This window comes from Muscardinus avellanarius (genome assembly GCF_963383645.1).
Source record: "Muscardinus avellanarius genome assembly, chromosome: 11".
NCBI classification, from domain to species: domain Eukaryota; kingdom Metazoa; phylum Chordata; class Mammalia; order Rodentia; family Gliridae; genus Muscardinus; species Muscardinus avellanarius.
The window spans coordinates 64,740,985-64,758,843 of record NC_137797.1 but is presented as its reverse complement, the minus strand read 5'-3'; the positions used below and the strand labels follow the sequence as shown (position 1 = coordinate 64,758,843).

At 50.0% G+C, this 17,859-nt stretch overlaps 1 protein-coding gene across 1 annotated transcript in view; it reads left to right on the top strand.

The window, feature by feature from the left end:
- Nucleotides 1-410: 410 nt before the first annotated feature.
- Nucleotides 411-17,859, top strand: part of ERBB3 (erb-b2 receptor tyrosine kinase 3) — a gene marked incomplete at both ends in the record, with an annotated part of 29,249 nt that continues 11,800 nt past the window's right edge. The window contains 9 exons of the mRNA XM_080706174.1: nucleotides 411-492; nucleotides 4,181-4,332; nucleotides 5,285-5,471; nucleotides 7,517-7,642; nucleotides 9,333-9,398; nucleotides 9,551-9,669; nucleotides 9,778-9,919; nucleotides 10,540-10,653; nucleotides 10,738-10,858. Of these exons, the coding sequence (XP_080562300.1) occupies nucleotides 411-492; nucleotides 4,181-4,332; nucleotides 5,285-5,471; nucleotides 7,517-7,642; nucleotides 9,333-9,398; nucleotides 9,551-9,669; nucleotides 9,778-9,919; nucleotides 10,540-10,653; nucleotides 10,738-10,858 (1,109 nt within the window). The remainder of the gene's footprint in view (nucleotides 493-4,180; nucleotides 4,333-5,284; nucleotides 5,472-7,516; nucleotides 7,643-9,332; nucleotides 9,399-9,550; nucleotides 9,670-9,777; nucleotides 9,920-10,539; nucleotides 10,654-10,737; nucleotides 10,859-17,859) is intronic.

Genomic DNA, 17,859 nt, shown 5'->3' with positions numbered 1-17,859 from the left:
CCCGACCGGCTAGGGGAGTCGGCGAGCCGGCTGATGGGCGAGGCCAGCCTCCGGGGGGCCGGGCTTCGCGGAGCCGTCCACACCCGCGCGCCTCCGCCGCCCGCGCGCGGCGCCCCGAGGATGTGCGGGGCCCCTCCTCGGCCCGCCTAGCCCGGCTCCCGCAGCCCGGCGCCGGCCTCGCGCGCGAGGGGGCGCGGCCGCGACTCGCCCCGGCCCCGAGCTCCCGCCTCCCGCCCGCAGACACCAGCCTCCCCGGCCGCCCCGCTCCGGACTCCGGCGCCCGCCCGGGTGGCAGGGTGCGACCTCCGCCACCGGCCCGCTGGCGGCTCAGGCGGCCGCGGCCTCGATGTCCTAAGCCCGGGGCTCCCGGGCCGGACTCGGCTGCACCCCCTCCGCCCCCCGCGGGAGTCATGAGGGCCGCCGGGGCTCTGCAGGTGCTGGGCGCCCTCCTCAGCCTGGCCCGGGGCTCCGAGGTGGGCAGCTCGCAGGCAGGTGAGTGGCGCGCGGGCGCCGGGAGCCGGACCCCGGGGCGTGCAGACCCTGGGCGCAGCCGCAGGGGCTCCGGCGCGCGGGGCTGCGGGTGCGACCCCCCCGGGCTGCTGCGAACACCTGGGAGGGGACCTTCAGGCTCGGGCTCGCGGCGGGGTGCGGTCAGGGTCGGCTTTCCTGGACCCCACTCCCTCCCCCTGGGACGCCGCAGACCCTCTTGAATGGGTCTCCCCGATCGGGCTGATGCTGAAACCGTATCTTCACACTTAGCGGCCTGGCGGGGAGCGGAGCAGGGACCTCCTTTCTGTAAACATTAGGGGCTGGTGCGAAGGGGGATCGCGGTGGGAAGGTCTCAGCTGGATCTCCTGCGCCCCCACCCTCACCCACCCCCGGTTTCGGCTCCCCCCCAGTTTCGTTGTTTTGCCGCCAGGGCGGAGCTCTGGGAGGGTTGGAGGGGGTTGTTGTTTTCTAGTGTTGGAAAAACAGGTATGGCGCCTCCTCTTCCGTGAGTGGGCCTGCCCCGGGGAGGGCTGAGATTAACCGCAGGGCCAAGTCCAGGTGACATCAGGGTGAGAGGCCCAAGAGAGGCTGGCTGCCCAACTTTCCTTCAAAATAAAGCTGGCTGCTGCCCAACTTGATCAACTTCCTTTTGTCAAGACCTGGGTCAACTCAACTAATATTTATTGAGCATCTACTATATATACAAGAGTCCTGGGCCAGGACCTGTAGGGGAAAGGACATTCAGACTTGATTTCTGTTCCTTTGTCCCTTCTGCCTGGTAGCTGAGGGCCAAGTGAGCACCTCTCCCACCTGCTGAGCCTCCTGTCCTGGGAAGTCCTTCCTAGGCCCAACAGCCACTGCTCCCTCCACTCTGCTTATTGTCTAACTCCAGACACAGTCTTAGCCTGCTCATCTCCAAGCCCTCCTCCCCCTCTTCTGCCATCTGAGTCAACCACTCTTGGGGGGGGGGTCTCAGGGGCCCTGGACACCTGAATGGTGCGGCCATTGGTGGAATGGGTCCTGTTGACCTCCTCCCCTCCCCCCAGCTCTAAGCTTGGGGTTTGGCACAACCAGGGCCCCTTTGCCAGGGTGGGAGTGGGAGAAACCACCTGTGCTGTCCCCACAGTTGCCGGGCCTAAATTTAGCCCCTGGGATCTTGAGATGTGAACACTCCCAGCTGGTGGAAGGGGGTGGTCTAGGGACTGGAGTGGGAGGGGCCAGTGGAAGTGTCCCATCCAGAACCCTGGAATCCTCAACCAGGAACTCAGGAGTCCTAGATTCTAGCCACCCTGCCTGAGAGAGGCTGGAGGCAGGCATGATTGGGTCTCTACCCTTTATCTGGATTCTGCAGCCTCTGGGCATCCGGCCCTGTCTCAGGCCTTCTATAGCCCCTTTGTCCCTGCCATGGTGGGGGTGGGGGGGATGTGAGAGGGGAGACCTCTGGTTGAGGAGGGGCTGGAGGTTCTTGCTCTCTCGCCCCCAGTGCTCTCTACCAAAGGAGGGTCCTCTGCACCACCCACCGGGTGCGCCTGGTTCCTGGATGCAAGGAGGATTTTTCTAAGGATCCCTTCCTCCTCCCCTCCTCCCCAGGTAGCCTGGGTCCTCCCCAGAGTTGTTGTTTCTGCTTCTGCTCCTTCCCTGCCCAGGCCCTTTGCCCCCTTTGTGAGATACGGACTTTACCCCCAGGTGGCAGGGAACCTGTAACTCTGTGGGCTTCCAAGCACGGACACAAAGTCTGCAGGAGTGCAGGGCAGGTGGGACAGTTGTCACCTGCAGCACTTCCCGATAAGGATACCAGGGGCAGACCCAGATAGGTTTCTGGGCCAGCCCAAAGCAAGGTTCATGTTTGTGTTTGTGTATGTGTCCCTTAGCATGAACGCATGCATAAGTACACATACACACATACACCACTTCCCTGTGCAGAAATCTTGGCTCTTCCCTTATCTGGGGAGAAGGGTTGGCACCTTAGGTTAGAAGAGGGGGTGCCCTGCCAGGAAGGGGGTTGGGGTGGGGCTGTTCCAGAAATGACTAACCTTCCTAGTCTATTTCCTTTCAGCCCTGGGACCCTGGAGCTCCCAGGCTTCTCTGGGAGCTCCTAGCCTGTTTACCCCTCTCTGCTGAGACTAGCAGACCCTGACCCTTCATAGGGGCTGATAGGAAGGGGAACCCTGAGAAATCTGCCCTAAGTGGTCAGACGGTGTTACTAGCTGGAGAGTTGGGGCCTCCTTCCCCCGCATTAGCTTCCCGCATTAGCTTCCCGCTGAGCGGTCACTGCCTCAGGGAAGGGTGTTAGCAACAGGTGGTATTACTCCCCAACCCCCATGGGTTTTTCACTGAGCCAGAGAAAGGAGCCAGGGCTTCAGGGTCCAAGACTTCCCATGGCCATCGTCATCCAGCTTTACAAAGGAGAGTGAAAGCCCACCCTGCCTCGGGCACCCTCTTGTCTAGGGGCTAGCACCAGGCAAGGATTGCAGGGCTGGAAGTCTTTTTAATGAATCTTTTGTAGCTAGGGTGTGGGGGAGGCCGTGCACGCCTAAAATCTCAGTACTTGGGAGAATGAGACAGGAGGATCTGTAGGTCTGAGGCAAGCCTCAGCAACTTAGTGAGATCCTGTTTGAAAATAAAAATAAAAAATAAAAAGCCAGGCATGGTGGCTCATGCTTGTAATCTCAGGACTGAGACAGGAGGCTCACAGGTTTGCAGCCAGTCTCAGCAACTTAATGAGACCTTCTGCAACTTAGTGAAGACTCATTTTAAAATAAAAGAATAAAACTGGTCCGAGGGTAAAGTTTAGAGGTAGAATGCTCCCGGGGTTCAGTAGAATGCTCCCCTCCAAAACAAAAACAAAACAAAAATCTCTTCTGACAATGAAATTGGGCAGGAGTGTAGGAGTGGGGGTCTGCTGTGAGTCCCTCTAGGCTTCTCTGTTTTGAGGCTAGAAAAGGATGCTGAGGGAGACGGAGCACTTTGGGATAGGGGAAGGGAGTGAGGAGGGAAGCCAGAGATTAGGAAGGGGGAGGCTGCCAGCTCCTTATCTTCCAGCTTTAAAGACAAAGCTACCATTGACCCCACCACCACCACCCGAGCTCCCCCTTCCAGTGAGGTCACTTGTCTGAGCCCAAAGCTCTCCCGTGAAGGGGGGTGCTGCTGAGGACGGGGTGTCTGGGCCAGGGTGGGGCAGCCCCCTCCTCCTGGATAGAATTGCCTCATTGTGGGTTGCACTGTGGCCCCAGGCACTGCCCCCATCCCACCCTCAGTAGACACAATAGGGGCTGTGTGCTAGCCCCAAAGAGAGATTTCTTCCAGGGCCTAGAAAGAGGCAGGATGGGGGTAGAGAAGTAAGTGCCTGGTCGAGGGGGAGAGGAGGGTAATCAAAGTTGTGGTCCTTGCCTAACTTCTTTCTCCTAGGGAGGGAAAAAGTCCCTGAGGTCTTCCTTCTGGGTTAACCCTTTAGTACCCAAAGTAGTGCCTGAAAGAGACATACAGGGGCCCCTGATGGAAAAAGGAAGCCTTTTGACCTGCCTATTAGGGGCTGGTGAGGGGAGCACTAACCTAGAGGGTTGGAGGAAGCCTCCTCCTGATCCTGTGGAACATTACTAGAAGAGGGAAACCAGGGGTTGCGCTTGGGGATGGCAGACAGGGCTGAAAACCTGTGTCCAGCCCTCTGCCACTCTCCCTCCACTTTGAACAGTGTGTCCTGGGACCCTGAATGGACTGAGTGTGACGGGGGATGCCGAGAACCAGTACCAGACGCTGTACAAGCTCTACGACAGGTGTGAGGTGGTGATGGGGAACCTGGAGATTGTGCTCACGGGACACAATGCCGACCTCACCTTCCTGCAGGTGAGAGCTCCCGGGCCCTCCCACAACCAGGTCTCCCTAGTTCTCCACAAAGGAGACTCCTTCCCTTCTGTAGGACCACCTCCTGCTGAGTTCAGCCTTCTCAAGACTCAGTAGTTCCTAAAATTCAAACCTGGGCGCTTCAGGCTGGGCATGGTGGCGCACGCTTGTAATCCCAGTATTTGGGAGGCTGAGAACGGAGGATTGTGGTTCGCGGACAGCCTCAGCTACTTAGTGAGGCCCTCTGCAACTCAGTGAGACCCTGTTTCAAAATAAAGAGTAAAACATTGGGCAGGGGGAGTAGCTCGGAAGTCAAATGCCTCTAGGTTCCATCCCCAAACCCGCAAAAAAAAAAAAAAAAAAAAACCTGGGTGTTTCTGCAGAATGACTTGAGTCTGTGACCTGTGATCTGATCATGGTCGCCAAGGGTATGATTGGCATACCCTGACTGGCCATGAGCAGGGGACGGGGTAGGTGTGGTCAGTTGGGGTGCAGGGTAAGCAGGGACTAGTGTGGGGACACGTGAGGACCCACAGGCACCTGGACAGATGGGGAAGAGAATCGGCCAGCACCGTTTGAGCTCCTTGATTATTTCTGCTGCTCATCTTCACTCACAGAAGTGACAGTCGTATGACACAGCCTACTCCCTACCCCTAAGTAGGAATTAGGAAGGATGCGAAGGAGCCAGGCCTGTAATCCCAGCTACTCAGGGGGCTGAGGCAGGATGAGTTCAAGGCCAACTTGGCAATGAGTTAGGATGCCAGGATGGGGGTGTGGCTCGCTGGTAGAGTATGCCTAACATGTATGAGGCCCTGGGTTTGATCCCAGCACAGGAGGGAAGGAAAGAAGGAAGAAGTAAAAGGGAAGAGTTAAGAATCCTTATTGCCTAAAGGAGGGAGAGGGGCCTGAGAACTTTTGCCCTTTGTCCCTCTTATTGACATGATTTGCTTCACAGTGGATCCGAGAAGTAACGGGCTACGTCCTCGTGGCCATGAACGAGTTCTCTACGTTACCGTTGCCCAACCTCCGAGTGGTGCGGGGCACCCAGGTCTACGACGGGAAGTTTGCCGTCTTTGTCATGTTGAACTATAACACCAACTCCAGCCACGCTCTGCGCCAGCTCCGCTTCACTCAGCTCACTGGTCAGTTCCCGGCCCTTCCTCCTGGCCTTCCTCGGCCATTCTGCTGACAGGCACCTCCTTGATGATGAATTAGACCGCTCACTCTAAGTGCCCCTTCCAAGGTGCTCACCACCTGGACCACTGCGATTGAAAGGTCCACCACTCCTTAGAGGGCCCCAGTGGGGAGCTGGGGGCATCTGCTGCAGGGGGAGTGGATTCACATGTCGTGGTGGGACTGGAGTCTATCACCCATTCCTCCTACAGTGTACAGTGTAGACTTGATGTCCCTCCTTCCCTGGAATCCTACCTTTACTTCCTCCCCAATCCCCCACAAGCTGGAGGAATATAGGGGTTAAGTACCACCTGGCAAGCTGGGAATGGTGGCACACACATGGAATCCCATTACTTGGGAGGCTGAGACAAGGAGAATCACGGGTTTAAGGTCAACTTCTACAATTTAGCAAGGTCCTCAGCAACTTAGACCCTTTTTTTCAAATAAAAAATAAACTGGGTTTCTTGGCACACAGTTGTAATCCCAGTACTTGAGAGGCTGAGACAGGAGGATTGCAGGTTTGCAGCAGCCTCAGCTACTTAGTGAGGACCTCTGCAACTTAGTGAGGACCTCTGCAACTTAGTGAGACCCTGTTTCAAAAGAAAGAATAGTAATCCCATCATTCGGGAGGCTGAGACCGGAGGATCGCGATTCGAGGACAGCCTCAGCTACTTAGTGAGACCCTGTTTCAAAATAAAGAATTAAAAAAAAAAAAATAGGGCAGGGGATGTGGGTTGGAGGTCAAAAAATGCCCCTGGGTTCCATCCCCAGACCCACCAAAAAAAAAAGAAAGAAAGAAAGAAAGAAAGAAAGAAAGAAAGAAAGAAAGAGCAGAAAACGCCCAGGCGCTTGGGAGGCAGAGACAAGAGGATTGCGCTGGTTTGGAGCCAGCCTCGCTGGCTTAAGAGACCCTGTTTCCAAATAAAGAAAATATAAAAAATAGGTCTGGGAGTAAAGCCCGGAGGTAGAAGGGTTTCCAGGAGCCCCAGTACCACCAAAAAAAAAAAAAAAAAAAAAAGAAAAGAAAAAAAAAAGAAAGAAAAAGAACAGAAAACGGCCAGGCATGGTGGGGCATGCTTGTAACCCCAGCATTTGGGAGGCTGAGACAGGATCGCAGTTTGCAGACAGCCTCAGTTACTTAGGCCCTTTGTAACTCAGGGAGACCCTGTTTCAAAAGAAAGAATAAAAAACAGGGCTGGGGCCGGGTGTAGTGGTACACATAGTGAGGGACAAGACGCTGAGATAGTGGTGAAGGACAACGGCTAGAGCTGTGAGTGGCCATGATCCAGACTTCTCCCCGTCCCCCATGCTAGATGACTCCTTTCCCAGCCGCGTTATATCCCTAACCCTAATCCCTGCCCTTGGGAGGCTGAGACAGGAGAATCGCGCGGGATCGAAGCCAGCCTCAGCTACTTAGGCTCTCAGCAACTTAGCGAGACCCTGTTTCCAAATAAAATATAAAATAGGTCTGGGAGTGTAGCCTGGAGGTAGAAGGCCTCTGGATTCCATCCCCAGTACCACCAAAACAAAAAACAAAAACCAAAAAACCAGGGCTGGGGTGTAGCTGGGAGTTAGAATGCCACTGTGTTCAAGCCCCAGTTCTACCAAAAATAAAAAATACAAAGACCTGGGTTTAATCCTCAGTATCACAAAAACAACAACACAAAGAACACCTGGCAACCTTCTACTCTCCCTGTCCCAGTCAGTCGGAAAGCACTGAGGTAGGCCCGAGGGGGAGGGGCATTGAGTCAGAGGTGTCCTCTCTCTTTCCCCTCCCTTCCCCCCACTGGCTAAACCGGATCAGGACAGGTGTCTGAGGGACCAGAGTTTCTCTGGCCTGGCTCCTCCTCTTAGAAGGCAAGCTTTTCCTGCAGTGGGGATCTAACTGCGCGGTGTCTCTGCCTTGTTCCCCAGCCCCTGAATCTCCCGTGCCCTTCTGGACTGGTGGGAGGGGAGATAGTAAACAGGACTTGTGTTTTAGCCCTTAACCTGTCATTTCTCTTCCCTATCTCAGAAATTCTGTCAGGGGGTGTTTACATTGAGAAGAATGATAAACTTTGTCACATGGACACAATTGACTGGAGGGACATCGTGAGGGACCGAGACGCTGAGATAGTGGTGAAAGACAACGGCAAGAGCTGTGAGTGGCCATGATCCGGACTTCTCCCCGTCCCCCATGCTAGGTGGCTCCTTTCCCATCCTCCTTATATCCCTAACCCTAACCCACCTTGCCACTGAACAGTCACCTCAGGCCCTAGACCAAGAACCTGTCCAGAGGAACCAGGTTGGTCCCCTGGATTCCAAGCCAGCGAAGCAGTATATCAGGAAAAGGGTTAAAAGATCTGCCAGTCAGCTGGGCAGTGTGGTGTACACATGTAATCTCAGCAACTCAGCGAAACCCAGTCTTAAAAAAAATAAAACAGGAAGCTGGACATGATGGCACATGTTTGTAATCCCAGCGCTTGGGAGGCTAACACAGGAGGATCGCACAACTTCGAAGCCAGCCTCAGCTACTTAGCGAGGCTCTCAGCAACCTACTGAGACTCTGTTTCCAAATAAAGTATAAAAGAGGTCTGGGAGTATAACCTGGAGATAGAAAAGCCCCTGGGTTCCACCCCTAGTACCATAAAATAAAATAAAATAGGGCTGGGGATGTAGTTTGGAGGTAAAAATGCCCCCGAGTTCAATCCCCAGTACCAAAAAATAAAATAAAATAAGGCTGGGCATGGTGGCGCACGCTTGTAATCCCAGTATTTGGGAGGCTGAGAAAGGAGGATTGTGCAGGTTCGAAGCCAGCCTCAGCTACTTAGTGAGGCTCTTTGCAACTCAGTGAAACTCTGTTTCAAAAAGTAAAGAATAAAGCACTGCAGGGTGTGGTGGCCCATGCTTACACTTGTAATCCCTGCACTTGGGAGGCAGAGACAGGAGGATTGTGCAGGTTCAAAGCCAGTCGTGCTGGCTTAAGAGACCCTGTTTCCAAATAAAAAGTATAAAATAGGTCTGGGAGTGTAGCCCAGAGGTAGAAGGGCTTCCAGGAACCCCAGTACCACACACACAAAAAAAATCCCAGTACTTGGGAGGCTGAGGATCTGGGTTTGCAGCCAGCCTCAGTTTAGTGAGGCCTCTGCAACTTAGTGAGACCCTTTTTCTTTCTTGCTACACCCTATATTTTATTCTTTTATTTTTAAAACTGAGTCTCACTGAGTTGCAAAGGCCCTCACTAAGTAGCTGAAGCTGTCTGCAAACCACAATACTCCAGTCTCAGCCTCCCAGATGCTGGGATTACAAGTGCGCGCCACCATGCCCAGCTAGTGAGACCCTTTTCCAAAAATAAAGAATAAAAAATTGGGGTGAGGGTGCAGCTTAGAGGTAGAATGCTCTAGGGTTCAATCCCCAGCACCACACACACACACACACACACACACACACACACACACACACACAATCTGCTAATGAGGGGAGCCAGATCTGTGCACATAATTACTACCCACCCTGACCCGGTGTCTTGCTCCCTGTTCATTCTTGGGCACATGTTCCTGCTGGGTTCAGTTTGCCCAGAAGGAACTGACTTCCTGGCTGGGGCGGGGTCTGAGCTTGGCATTTGCCCCAGTCCCTTCCCTTGAGCTGCCCAGTGGGTGGTGTGGAGGCGGGGCTCCGCCCCTTGTTGACAGGTTCACTAGAGCCCAGCCCTGCTCTCCAAGGGCAGGGAGGGACACTGCCCTGGCTCTTGCTTCCCAGGATTGAGGTGCCTGGGTGCTGACATCATTCCCTGTTGATCTGAGCCAGCCTTTCTTAGCTCTGACAGCCGCTGTTTCCTTCCTTCCAACCAGGTCCCCCCTGTCATGAGGTCTGCAAGGGACGATGTTGGGGTCCTGGACCAGAGGATTGCCAGACACGTGGGTTTGAATTTCCTTCTGAAAACTTCAAGCTCAGACACTCCCAAAGCCCTGCCTACCCCATCCTGGGCCAATCATGAGGTAGGGATGAGCAGTGGCCTCAGAACTCAGTCCCAAGAGTCCTGACAGCCATGCTTTCTCTCCTCCCATAGTGACCAAGACCATCTGTGCCCCTCAGTGTAATGGTCACTGCTTCGGGCCCAACCCCAACCAGTGCTGCCATGACGAGTGTGCAGGGGGCTGCGCCGGCCCTCAGGACACCGACTGCTTTGTGTGTACCCCTTCCGTGTGCCTGGGTTCTGGAATGGGGGTGTGGCCTTTGGGGAGAAAGGAGGGGGCACAATGGATTGTGGGTTTTAGGAGTCTCCTGTGTTCCCAGGCCTGCCGACACTTCAATGACAGTGGAGCCTGTGTGCCCCGGTGTCCACAGCCTCTCGTGTACAACAAGCTAACTTTCCAGCTGGAACCCAATCCCCACACCAAGTACCAGTATGGAGGAGTTTGTGTAGCCAGCTGTCCCCGTAAGTGGGGAGTCAAAAAGGATCAAGTTGAGCTAGGCGGGGTGGTGCATGCCCATAATCCCAGGACTTGGGAGGCTGAGACAGGAGAATCCAGGTTCCCGGTCAGCTTCAGGCACTTAGTGAGGCCCTCTGCAACTTAGTGAGACCCTGTTTCAAAATAAAGAATAAAAAATGGAAGCCCAGCCTGGTGGAACATGCTTGTAATAGGATAGAGGTTTGAGGACAGCCTTAGATACTTAGTAACACCCTCTGCAACTCAGTGAGACACTGTTTCAAAATAAAAAATAAAAAATAGGTCTGGGGGTGTAGTTCAGAGGTAGAATGCTCCTGGATTCCATCCCCAGCACCAAAACACAAATAAACAAAGGATCAAGCTGGGTGACAGATGAGTTACCTAGATGATAAATGGTTATAAATGACCTCAGCGTCCTCTCCCCCTAGCAGCTCTGGCCCTTGGAGCAAAGAGCGAAAGGGCTTTCTAATCTACAGCACAGCATTTAAGGATGCGAGGGTGGGGCCAAACCATTGCGGGGGGGGGGGGGGGGCAGCAAGCACCTGGAAGGGCTTCCGTGGGTGGCTGGTTGTGTTCCTCGCCTCTAATGGCGCCCTCCTCTTCCCAGATAACTTTGTGGTGGATCAGACGTCCTGTGTCAGGGCCTGTCCTCCTGACAAGATGGAAGTAGATAAAAATGGGCTCAAGATGTGTGAGCCTTGTGGAGGGCTGTGCCCGAAAGGTGAGTAGGAGAAAGTAAGGCCCTATGAAGATGCCACGGTTCCCGAGCTGCCCAGGCCCCCCTGAGCTGTGCCTGTGTTTGCAGCCTGTGAGGGGACCGGATCCGGGAGTCGCTTCCAGACAGTGGACTCCAGCAACATCGATGGGTTTGTCAACTGCACCAAGATCCTGGGCAACCTGGACTTCCTGATCACTGGTCTCAACGGGTAAGAGATGGCACCCCATCCAACCTCACAGTTCATTTCATTGGCCTAACCCTTCCCCACGCGGAGCCCATGAGGAATCTGGACTCGGCATTTGCAAAGGACCCAAGGGAATGCTGAGCTCAACCTCCTGTCCTGAGTCCCCTCAGTGACATCCTTAAGCAACAACACAAACCCTATTTTATTTTTATTTTGAAATAGGGTCTCAGTAGGTTGAGGAAAGTCTCATAAGTTGCTGAGGCTATCTTTGAACCTGCAATCCTCCTGTCTCAGCTCCCAGTCCTGGGATTACAAGCACCACCCCACTCATATTATTTATTTATTTATTTATTTATTTATTTATTGTTGGTACTGGGGGTGGAATCCAGGGGCCTTCTACCTCCGGGATATACTCCCAGACCTGTTTTATATTTTATTTGGAAACAGGGTCTCACTAAGTTGCTGAGAGCCTCACTAAGTAGCTGAGGCTGGCTTCAAACCTGTGCGATCCTCCTGTTTCAGCCTCCCAAGCGCGGGGATTACAAGCGTGTGCCTCCACGCCTGACTTATTTATTTATTTTTATTCATTTATATTTTTGTGGTACTGGGGATGGAACCCAGCAGAATTCTACCTTCAACCTACACCCCAAGCCCTATTTTTTATTCTTTATTTTGAACAGGGTTTCACTGAGTTGCAAAGGGCCTCACTAAGTAGCTGAGGCTAGCTTCGAACCTGCCCCGCTTTTTTTTATTATTATTATTTTTTGTTTGTTTTTTGTGATACTGGGACGGAACTCAGGAGATTTCTACCTCTGGGCTATAGTCCCAGACCTATGTTATATTTTATTTGGAAACAGTCTCACTAAGTTGCTGAGAGCCTCACTAAGTAGGTGAGGCTAGCTTTGAACCTGTGTGATCCTCCTGTCTTAGCCTCCCAAGCACTGGGATTACATTTCCAGCTTGCTTGCTTATTTATTTATTTATTTATTTATTTATTTATTTATTTTTTGGTGGTACTGGGGTGGAACCCAGAGGCTTTCTACCTCCAGGCTATACTCCCAGACCTATTTTTTATACTTTATTTGGAAATAGGGTCTCACTAAGTTGCTGAGAGCCTCACTAAGTAGCTGAGGCTGGCTTCGAACCTGTGCGATCCTCCTGTCTCAGCCTCCCAAGCGCGGGGATTACAAGCGTGCGCCACCACGCCCGGCTTCCAAGTTTATTTTTTTAAAGGTTTCTTTCTTTTCTTTTCTTCCTTCCTTCTTTTCTCTCTTTCTCTCTCTCTTTCTTTCTTTCTGTTAGGCAGTACTGGGGATGGAACCCATGGGCATTCTACCTCCGAGCTACACCCCCTGACCTATTTTTCATTCTTTACTTTGAAACAGGGTCTCAATGAGTTGCAGAGGGCCTCACTAAGTAGCTGGGGCTGTCCGCAAACTGTGATCCTCCAGTCTCAGTCCACGGAATGCTGGGATTACAAGCATGTGTGCCACCACACCCAGCTTATCTTTCTTTTGTTTTTTTATTGGTGCATTGTAATCATAGATTATAGTGAGGTTCAGAGTGACAAGTACATACATGCACACAGCAATTACTGTGTGTTTCACTCAGGTTGCCACCCCACGCCGCCCTCCCCAGAGAGTCTACGTGATACAAGTCACTTGATCAGTGAACAAAGGATTACTTGAATATTCTCCTCCCTGGGGAGATATACCCTGGGCTGAGGTATATCTCTGTGGTAGAATGCCCTTGGATTCCATCTCCAATAACACAAAAATAAATAAATAGATAAATTAATTAATTAATTAAAAATAACTGGGCATGGTGGCGCATGCTCATAATCCTAGTACTTGGAAGGTTGATATAGAAGGATCACAGGTTCGAGGATAACCTCAGCAAGTAGTGAAGCCTTTTGTAACTTAGTGAGACCCTGTTCAAAATAAAGAATAAAGAAATAGGCCTGGGCTAGTAACTCAGAAGTAAAATATCCCTGGGTTTGATCCCCAGTTCTACAAAAATAAATTACATACACACACACACACACACACACACACACACACATATGTGTATATATATAAATATTTACATTTATATAAAATATTAAATACAGTTGGGGTATAGCTCAGAAGTAGAATGCCCCTGTGTTGCATTCCTCAGTACCATACACAAAAAAAGGTATGGCTAAAGCCGGGCGTGGTGGTGCACGCTTGTAATCCCAGCATTCCGGAGGCTGAGACCGGAGTTTCGCGGTTCACAGACAGCCTCAGCTACTTAGTGAGGTCCTCTGCAACTCAGTGAGACCCTGTTTCAAAATAAAGAATAAAAAATAGGGCAGGGGGTGTAGCTCGGAGGTCAAATGCCCCTGGGTTCCATGCCCAGACCCGCCATAAAAAAAAAAAAAAAGGTATGGCTAAATTGTTTGATGTCCCTCAAACCTGTGATCCTCTGAGCTCAGTCTCCTAAATACTGGGATTATAGGTGGTGTACCACCATACCTAGCCCTCCTTAAAGTTTCTAAAAGTTCATCTTTAAATTAATTAATTAATTTGCTGTCCTGGGGATGGAACCTAGGGGCATTCTACCTCCGAGCTACACAACTACACCCCCTGCCCTATTTTTTTTTATTCTTTATTTTGAAACAGGTTCTCACTGAGTTGCAGAGGGCATAAGTAAAACCGCAGACTCCTGTCTCAGCTTCCCAAATGCTGGGATTACCTGCATGAACCACCGCCCAGCTACTTATTTATTTATTTATTTATTTATTTATTTATTTATTTATTTTGGTACTGGGGATGGAACGCAGGGATATTCTACCACGCCCGGCTTTCATCCTTAAATTTAGGTAAAAATATGACTTGCTGTGATTTTTAGCTGTTTTTCCTGTGTTGCTTTTTGGAAAAACAAAGAGCAAAGAGATTTAATAATCCATAGACCAAGGTGGGCGTGGTGGCGCACACTTGTAATCCCAGCACCCAGGATCGGGGTTAGAGGACATCCTCAGCTACTTAGTGAGGCCCTTCGCAACTCAGCGAGACCCTATTTCAAAATAAAGAAAAACAATAGGGCTGTGGGTGTGGCTCGGAGGTAGAATGTCCCTAGGTTCCACCCCCATTACCATTAATAAATAAATAAATAATCCGTAGACCACCAGCATTTAAAATGTGTGTATGTGTGTGTGCATTACAACCTAGTAAGCCCTGTTTTATTTTTGTTTATTTATTTAATTATTTATTTAATTTCTACCTCTGGGCTATACTCCCAGACCTATTTTATACTTTCTTTGGGAACAGGGTCTCACTAAGTTGCTGAGAGCCTCGCTAAGTAGCTGAGGCTGGCTTTGAACCTGTGCCATCCTCCCAAGTGCTGGGATTACAAGTGTGTCTCACCACACCCAGCTGTGAGCCCTATTTTAAAACAAAAACAAAATCAGCTGTTGGTTTAGCTTAGAGGTATAATACCCCTGGGTTCAATCCCTAGTACAAAAAAGAAAAAAAAAAAAGCAAACAAAAACACAACAAAGAGAAACACATTAGCCAATTAGCTACCTGGTGTGTGTGTGTGTGTGTGTGTGTGTGTGTGTGTGTGTGTGTGTGTGTGTGTGTGTGTGTGTGTGTCTGTGTTTGGTAATAGGGATTAATCCCCTGGGGAAATCTCTGAGTTACACCACCAGGTGGATTTCATTTTTATTTTGAAACAGTCTTACTAAGGTTGACAAGCATCTCACTACTTCCTGAGATTGTTTTCAAACCTAGATCCTCCTGTCTCAGCCTCCCAGGTACTAAGATTACAGGCGTGGGCCACCATGCCTGGCAACTGGTTTTTTTTTTTTTTTTTTTTTTTTTTGGTGGTACTGGGGATGGAACCCAGGGGCCTTCTCCCTCCGGGCTATAGTCCCAGAGCTATTTTATATTTTATTTGGAAACAGTCTTTTAAGCCAGCTGAGGCTGGCTTTGAACCTGCGTGATCCTCCTGTCTCAGTCTCACAAGCTGGGGATTACAAGAGTGCGCCACCACGCCCGGCTCCTTCCTTCCTTCCTTCCTTCTTTCTTTCTTCTTTTCTTTCTTTCTTTCTTTCTTTCTTTCTTTCTTTCTTTCTTTCTTTCTTTCTTTCTTTCTTTCTTTCTATGCTACTATGGATTGAACTCAGGGGCATTCTTCCTTTGAGCTACGTCTTCAGCTCCATTTCTTATTTTTTATTTTGAAGCAGAATCTCACTAAATTTCTGAGGCCGGCGCCTAATACCTGAGGCTAGCTACAAACCTGCGATCCTCCTGTCTCATCTCCCAAGTACTGGGATTACAAGAGTGGCCACCAAGCTAGCTAATCAGTGCTTTATTTATTTATTTATTTATTTACTTACTTACTTATTTATTTATTTTGCAGTACTGGGATGGAACCCAGGGACATTCTACCTCTAAGCATCACCCCCGGCCCTACATTTTATTCTTTATTTTGAAACAGGGTCTCACTAAGTTGCAAAGGACCTCACTAAGTACCTGAAGCTGTCCGTGAACTGCAATCCTCTTGTCTCGGCCTCCCATGCTGGGAACGTAGCTCACAGATAGAGTGCTTGACTAACATATACAAGGCCCTGGCTTCTATCCTCAAAACTGAAGCGGGGGGGGGAACCTGGGAGGCTGAGACAGGAGGCTCTAACGCTTGAGGCGAGCCTCAGCAGTTTAACAAGACCCTCAGCAACCTAAGAGACACTGTTTCTAAAACAAAAAATTAGAGTCAGGCGTAGTAGCACACGCTTGTAATCCTAGCATTTAGGAGACCGAGACAGGAAGATCGTCTTAGAGACCTTAGTGAGGCCCTTTACAACTCAGTGAGACCTTGTTTCAAAATAAAGAATAAAAAACAGGACTGGGGGTGTAGATTGGCGGTAGAATGCCCCTCAGTTCCATCCCCAGTACCGCAAAAAAAAAAAAAAAAAAAAAAAAAAAAAAGAGCCAGGTGTGGTGGCTCATGCTTGTAATTCTAGTACTTGGGAGGCTGAGATAAGGAGGATCACAGGTTCTAGGATAGCTTCAGCAAATAGACTCTCGGCAACCTGGCAAGATCCTGTTTCAAAATAAAAATAACTGGGCGTGGTGGCGCACGCTTGTAATCCCAGCATTCGGGAGGATGAGACAGGAGGATTGTGGTTCGCAGACAGCCTCAGCTACTTAGTGATGCCCTCTGCAACTCAATGAGACCCTGTTTCAAAATATAAAGAATAAAAAATAGGGCAGGAGGTGTAGCTTGAAGGTTGAATGCCCCTGGGTTCCATCCCCAAACCCGCAAAAAATAATAATAAAATAAAATAAAAATAAAATAAAATAGGAGCTGGGCAATGTGGTATATGCTTGTAATCTTAGTACTTGGAAGGCTGAGGCAGGAGGATCACAGGTTCAAGAACAGCCTCAGCAAGTAGTATGACTCTTATCAACCTAGTGAGACTCTGTTTTCATTCTTTTTTTTTTTTTTTTTTTTTTTCTTGTGGTGCTGGGGATGGAACCCAGAAGCTTTCTACCTTTGGGCTATACTCCCAGATCTATTTTCTATTTTATTTGGAAACAGGGTCTCACTATGTTGCTGAGAGCCTCACTAAGTAGCTGAGGCTGGCTCTGAACCTGTAGGAGGTAGGAGCCTCCTGTCTCAGCCTCTCAAGTACTGGGATTACAAGCATGCACCACCACGCCCAGCCGACCCTGTTTTCAAATAAAAACAAAATAGGGGTGGAGGTGTAGCTCGAAGGTAAAATGCCCCTGAGTTTAATCCCCAGTACCAAAAAATACATATATCTATACATGTATAAAATATAAATATATACATACATATGGGCTAAAGGTATAACTTGGAGATAAAATGCCCCTGGGCTCAATCCCCAGTACCATAAATGAATGAACAAATAAACAAACAAACAAGACAGGCCTAATGGGACACGCTTGGAATCCCAGTACTTGGGAGGCTGAGACAGAAGAATCGCAGGTTTGTGGCCAGCCTCAGGTACTTAGTGAGGCCGTCTGAAACTTAGTGAGATCCTGTTTCAAAAATAAAAAGAATATAGATGTCAACCACTAAGCCAAGCATGGGAAGGAGTGTTGGGGAGGGAATGGGGTGGAGATTGGGTAGGGGCTAACTGGGCAATGTGTGCATGTATGTCTACACAAGTTTTTTTTATCCCATTATGATGTATGAATACAGTGCACCAATAAAAAAAACTTTTAAAAAATAAAAAAATAAGCTGGGTGTGGTGGCACACGCTTGTAATCCCAGTTCTTGATGCTGAGACAGGAGGATCGTGCAGGTTCGAAGCAAGCTTCAGCTGGCTTAAGAGACCCTGTTTCCAAATAAAATATAAAATAGCTCTGGGAGTGTAGCCCAGAGGTAGAAGGCCCCTGGGTTCCATTCCCAGTACCACCAAAAAAAAAAAAAAAAAATAGCCTGACGTGGTGGCGTACGCTTGTAATCCCAGCATTCCAGAAGGTTGAGACTGGAGAATCACAGTTTGCGGCCAGCCTCAGCTATTTAGTGAGGCCCGCTGCAACTTAGTGAGACCCTGTTTCAAAAATAATAAAAAAATAGGGCAGGGGGTATAGCTCAGAGGTCAAATGCCCCTGAATTCCATCCCCAAACCCACACACACAAAAAAATAAATAAAATAAAAATAAAATAAAAATAAAAATCACTGCTTGAAATACTGCATGAGCAAGTAAAAAATCAAACCATCAATAATTAAATAAAAAGAATGAAGCCAGGCATAGTTACGCAGGCTTGTAATCCCAGCATTCGGTCGCGGTTCGCAGACAGCCTCAGCTACTTAGTGAGGCCCTCCGCAACTTCGTGAGACCCTGTTTCAAAATAAAGAATAAAAAATAGGGCAGGGGGTGTAAGCTCAGAGGTCGAATGCCCCTGGGTTCCATCCCCAGATCCGCAAAAAAACAAAACAAAAAATAAAAAGAATAAGCTGGGCGTGGTGGTGCACGCTTGTAATCCCAGCATTTGGGAGGCTGAGACCGGAGGATTGCGGTTTGCAGACA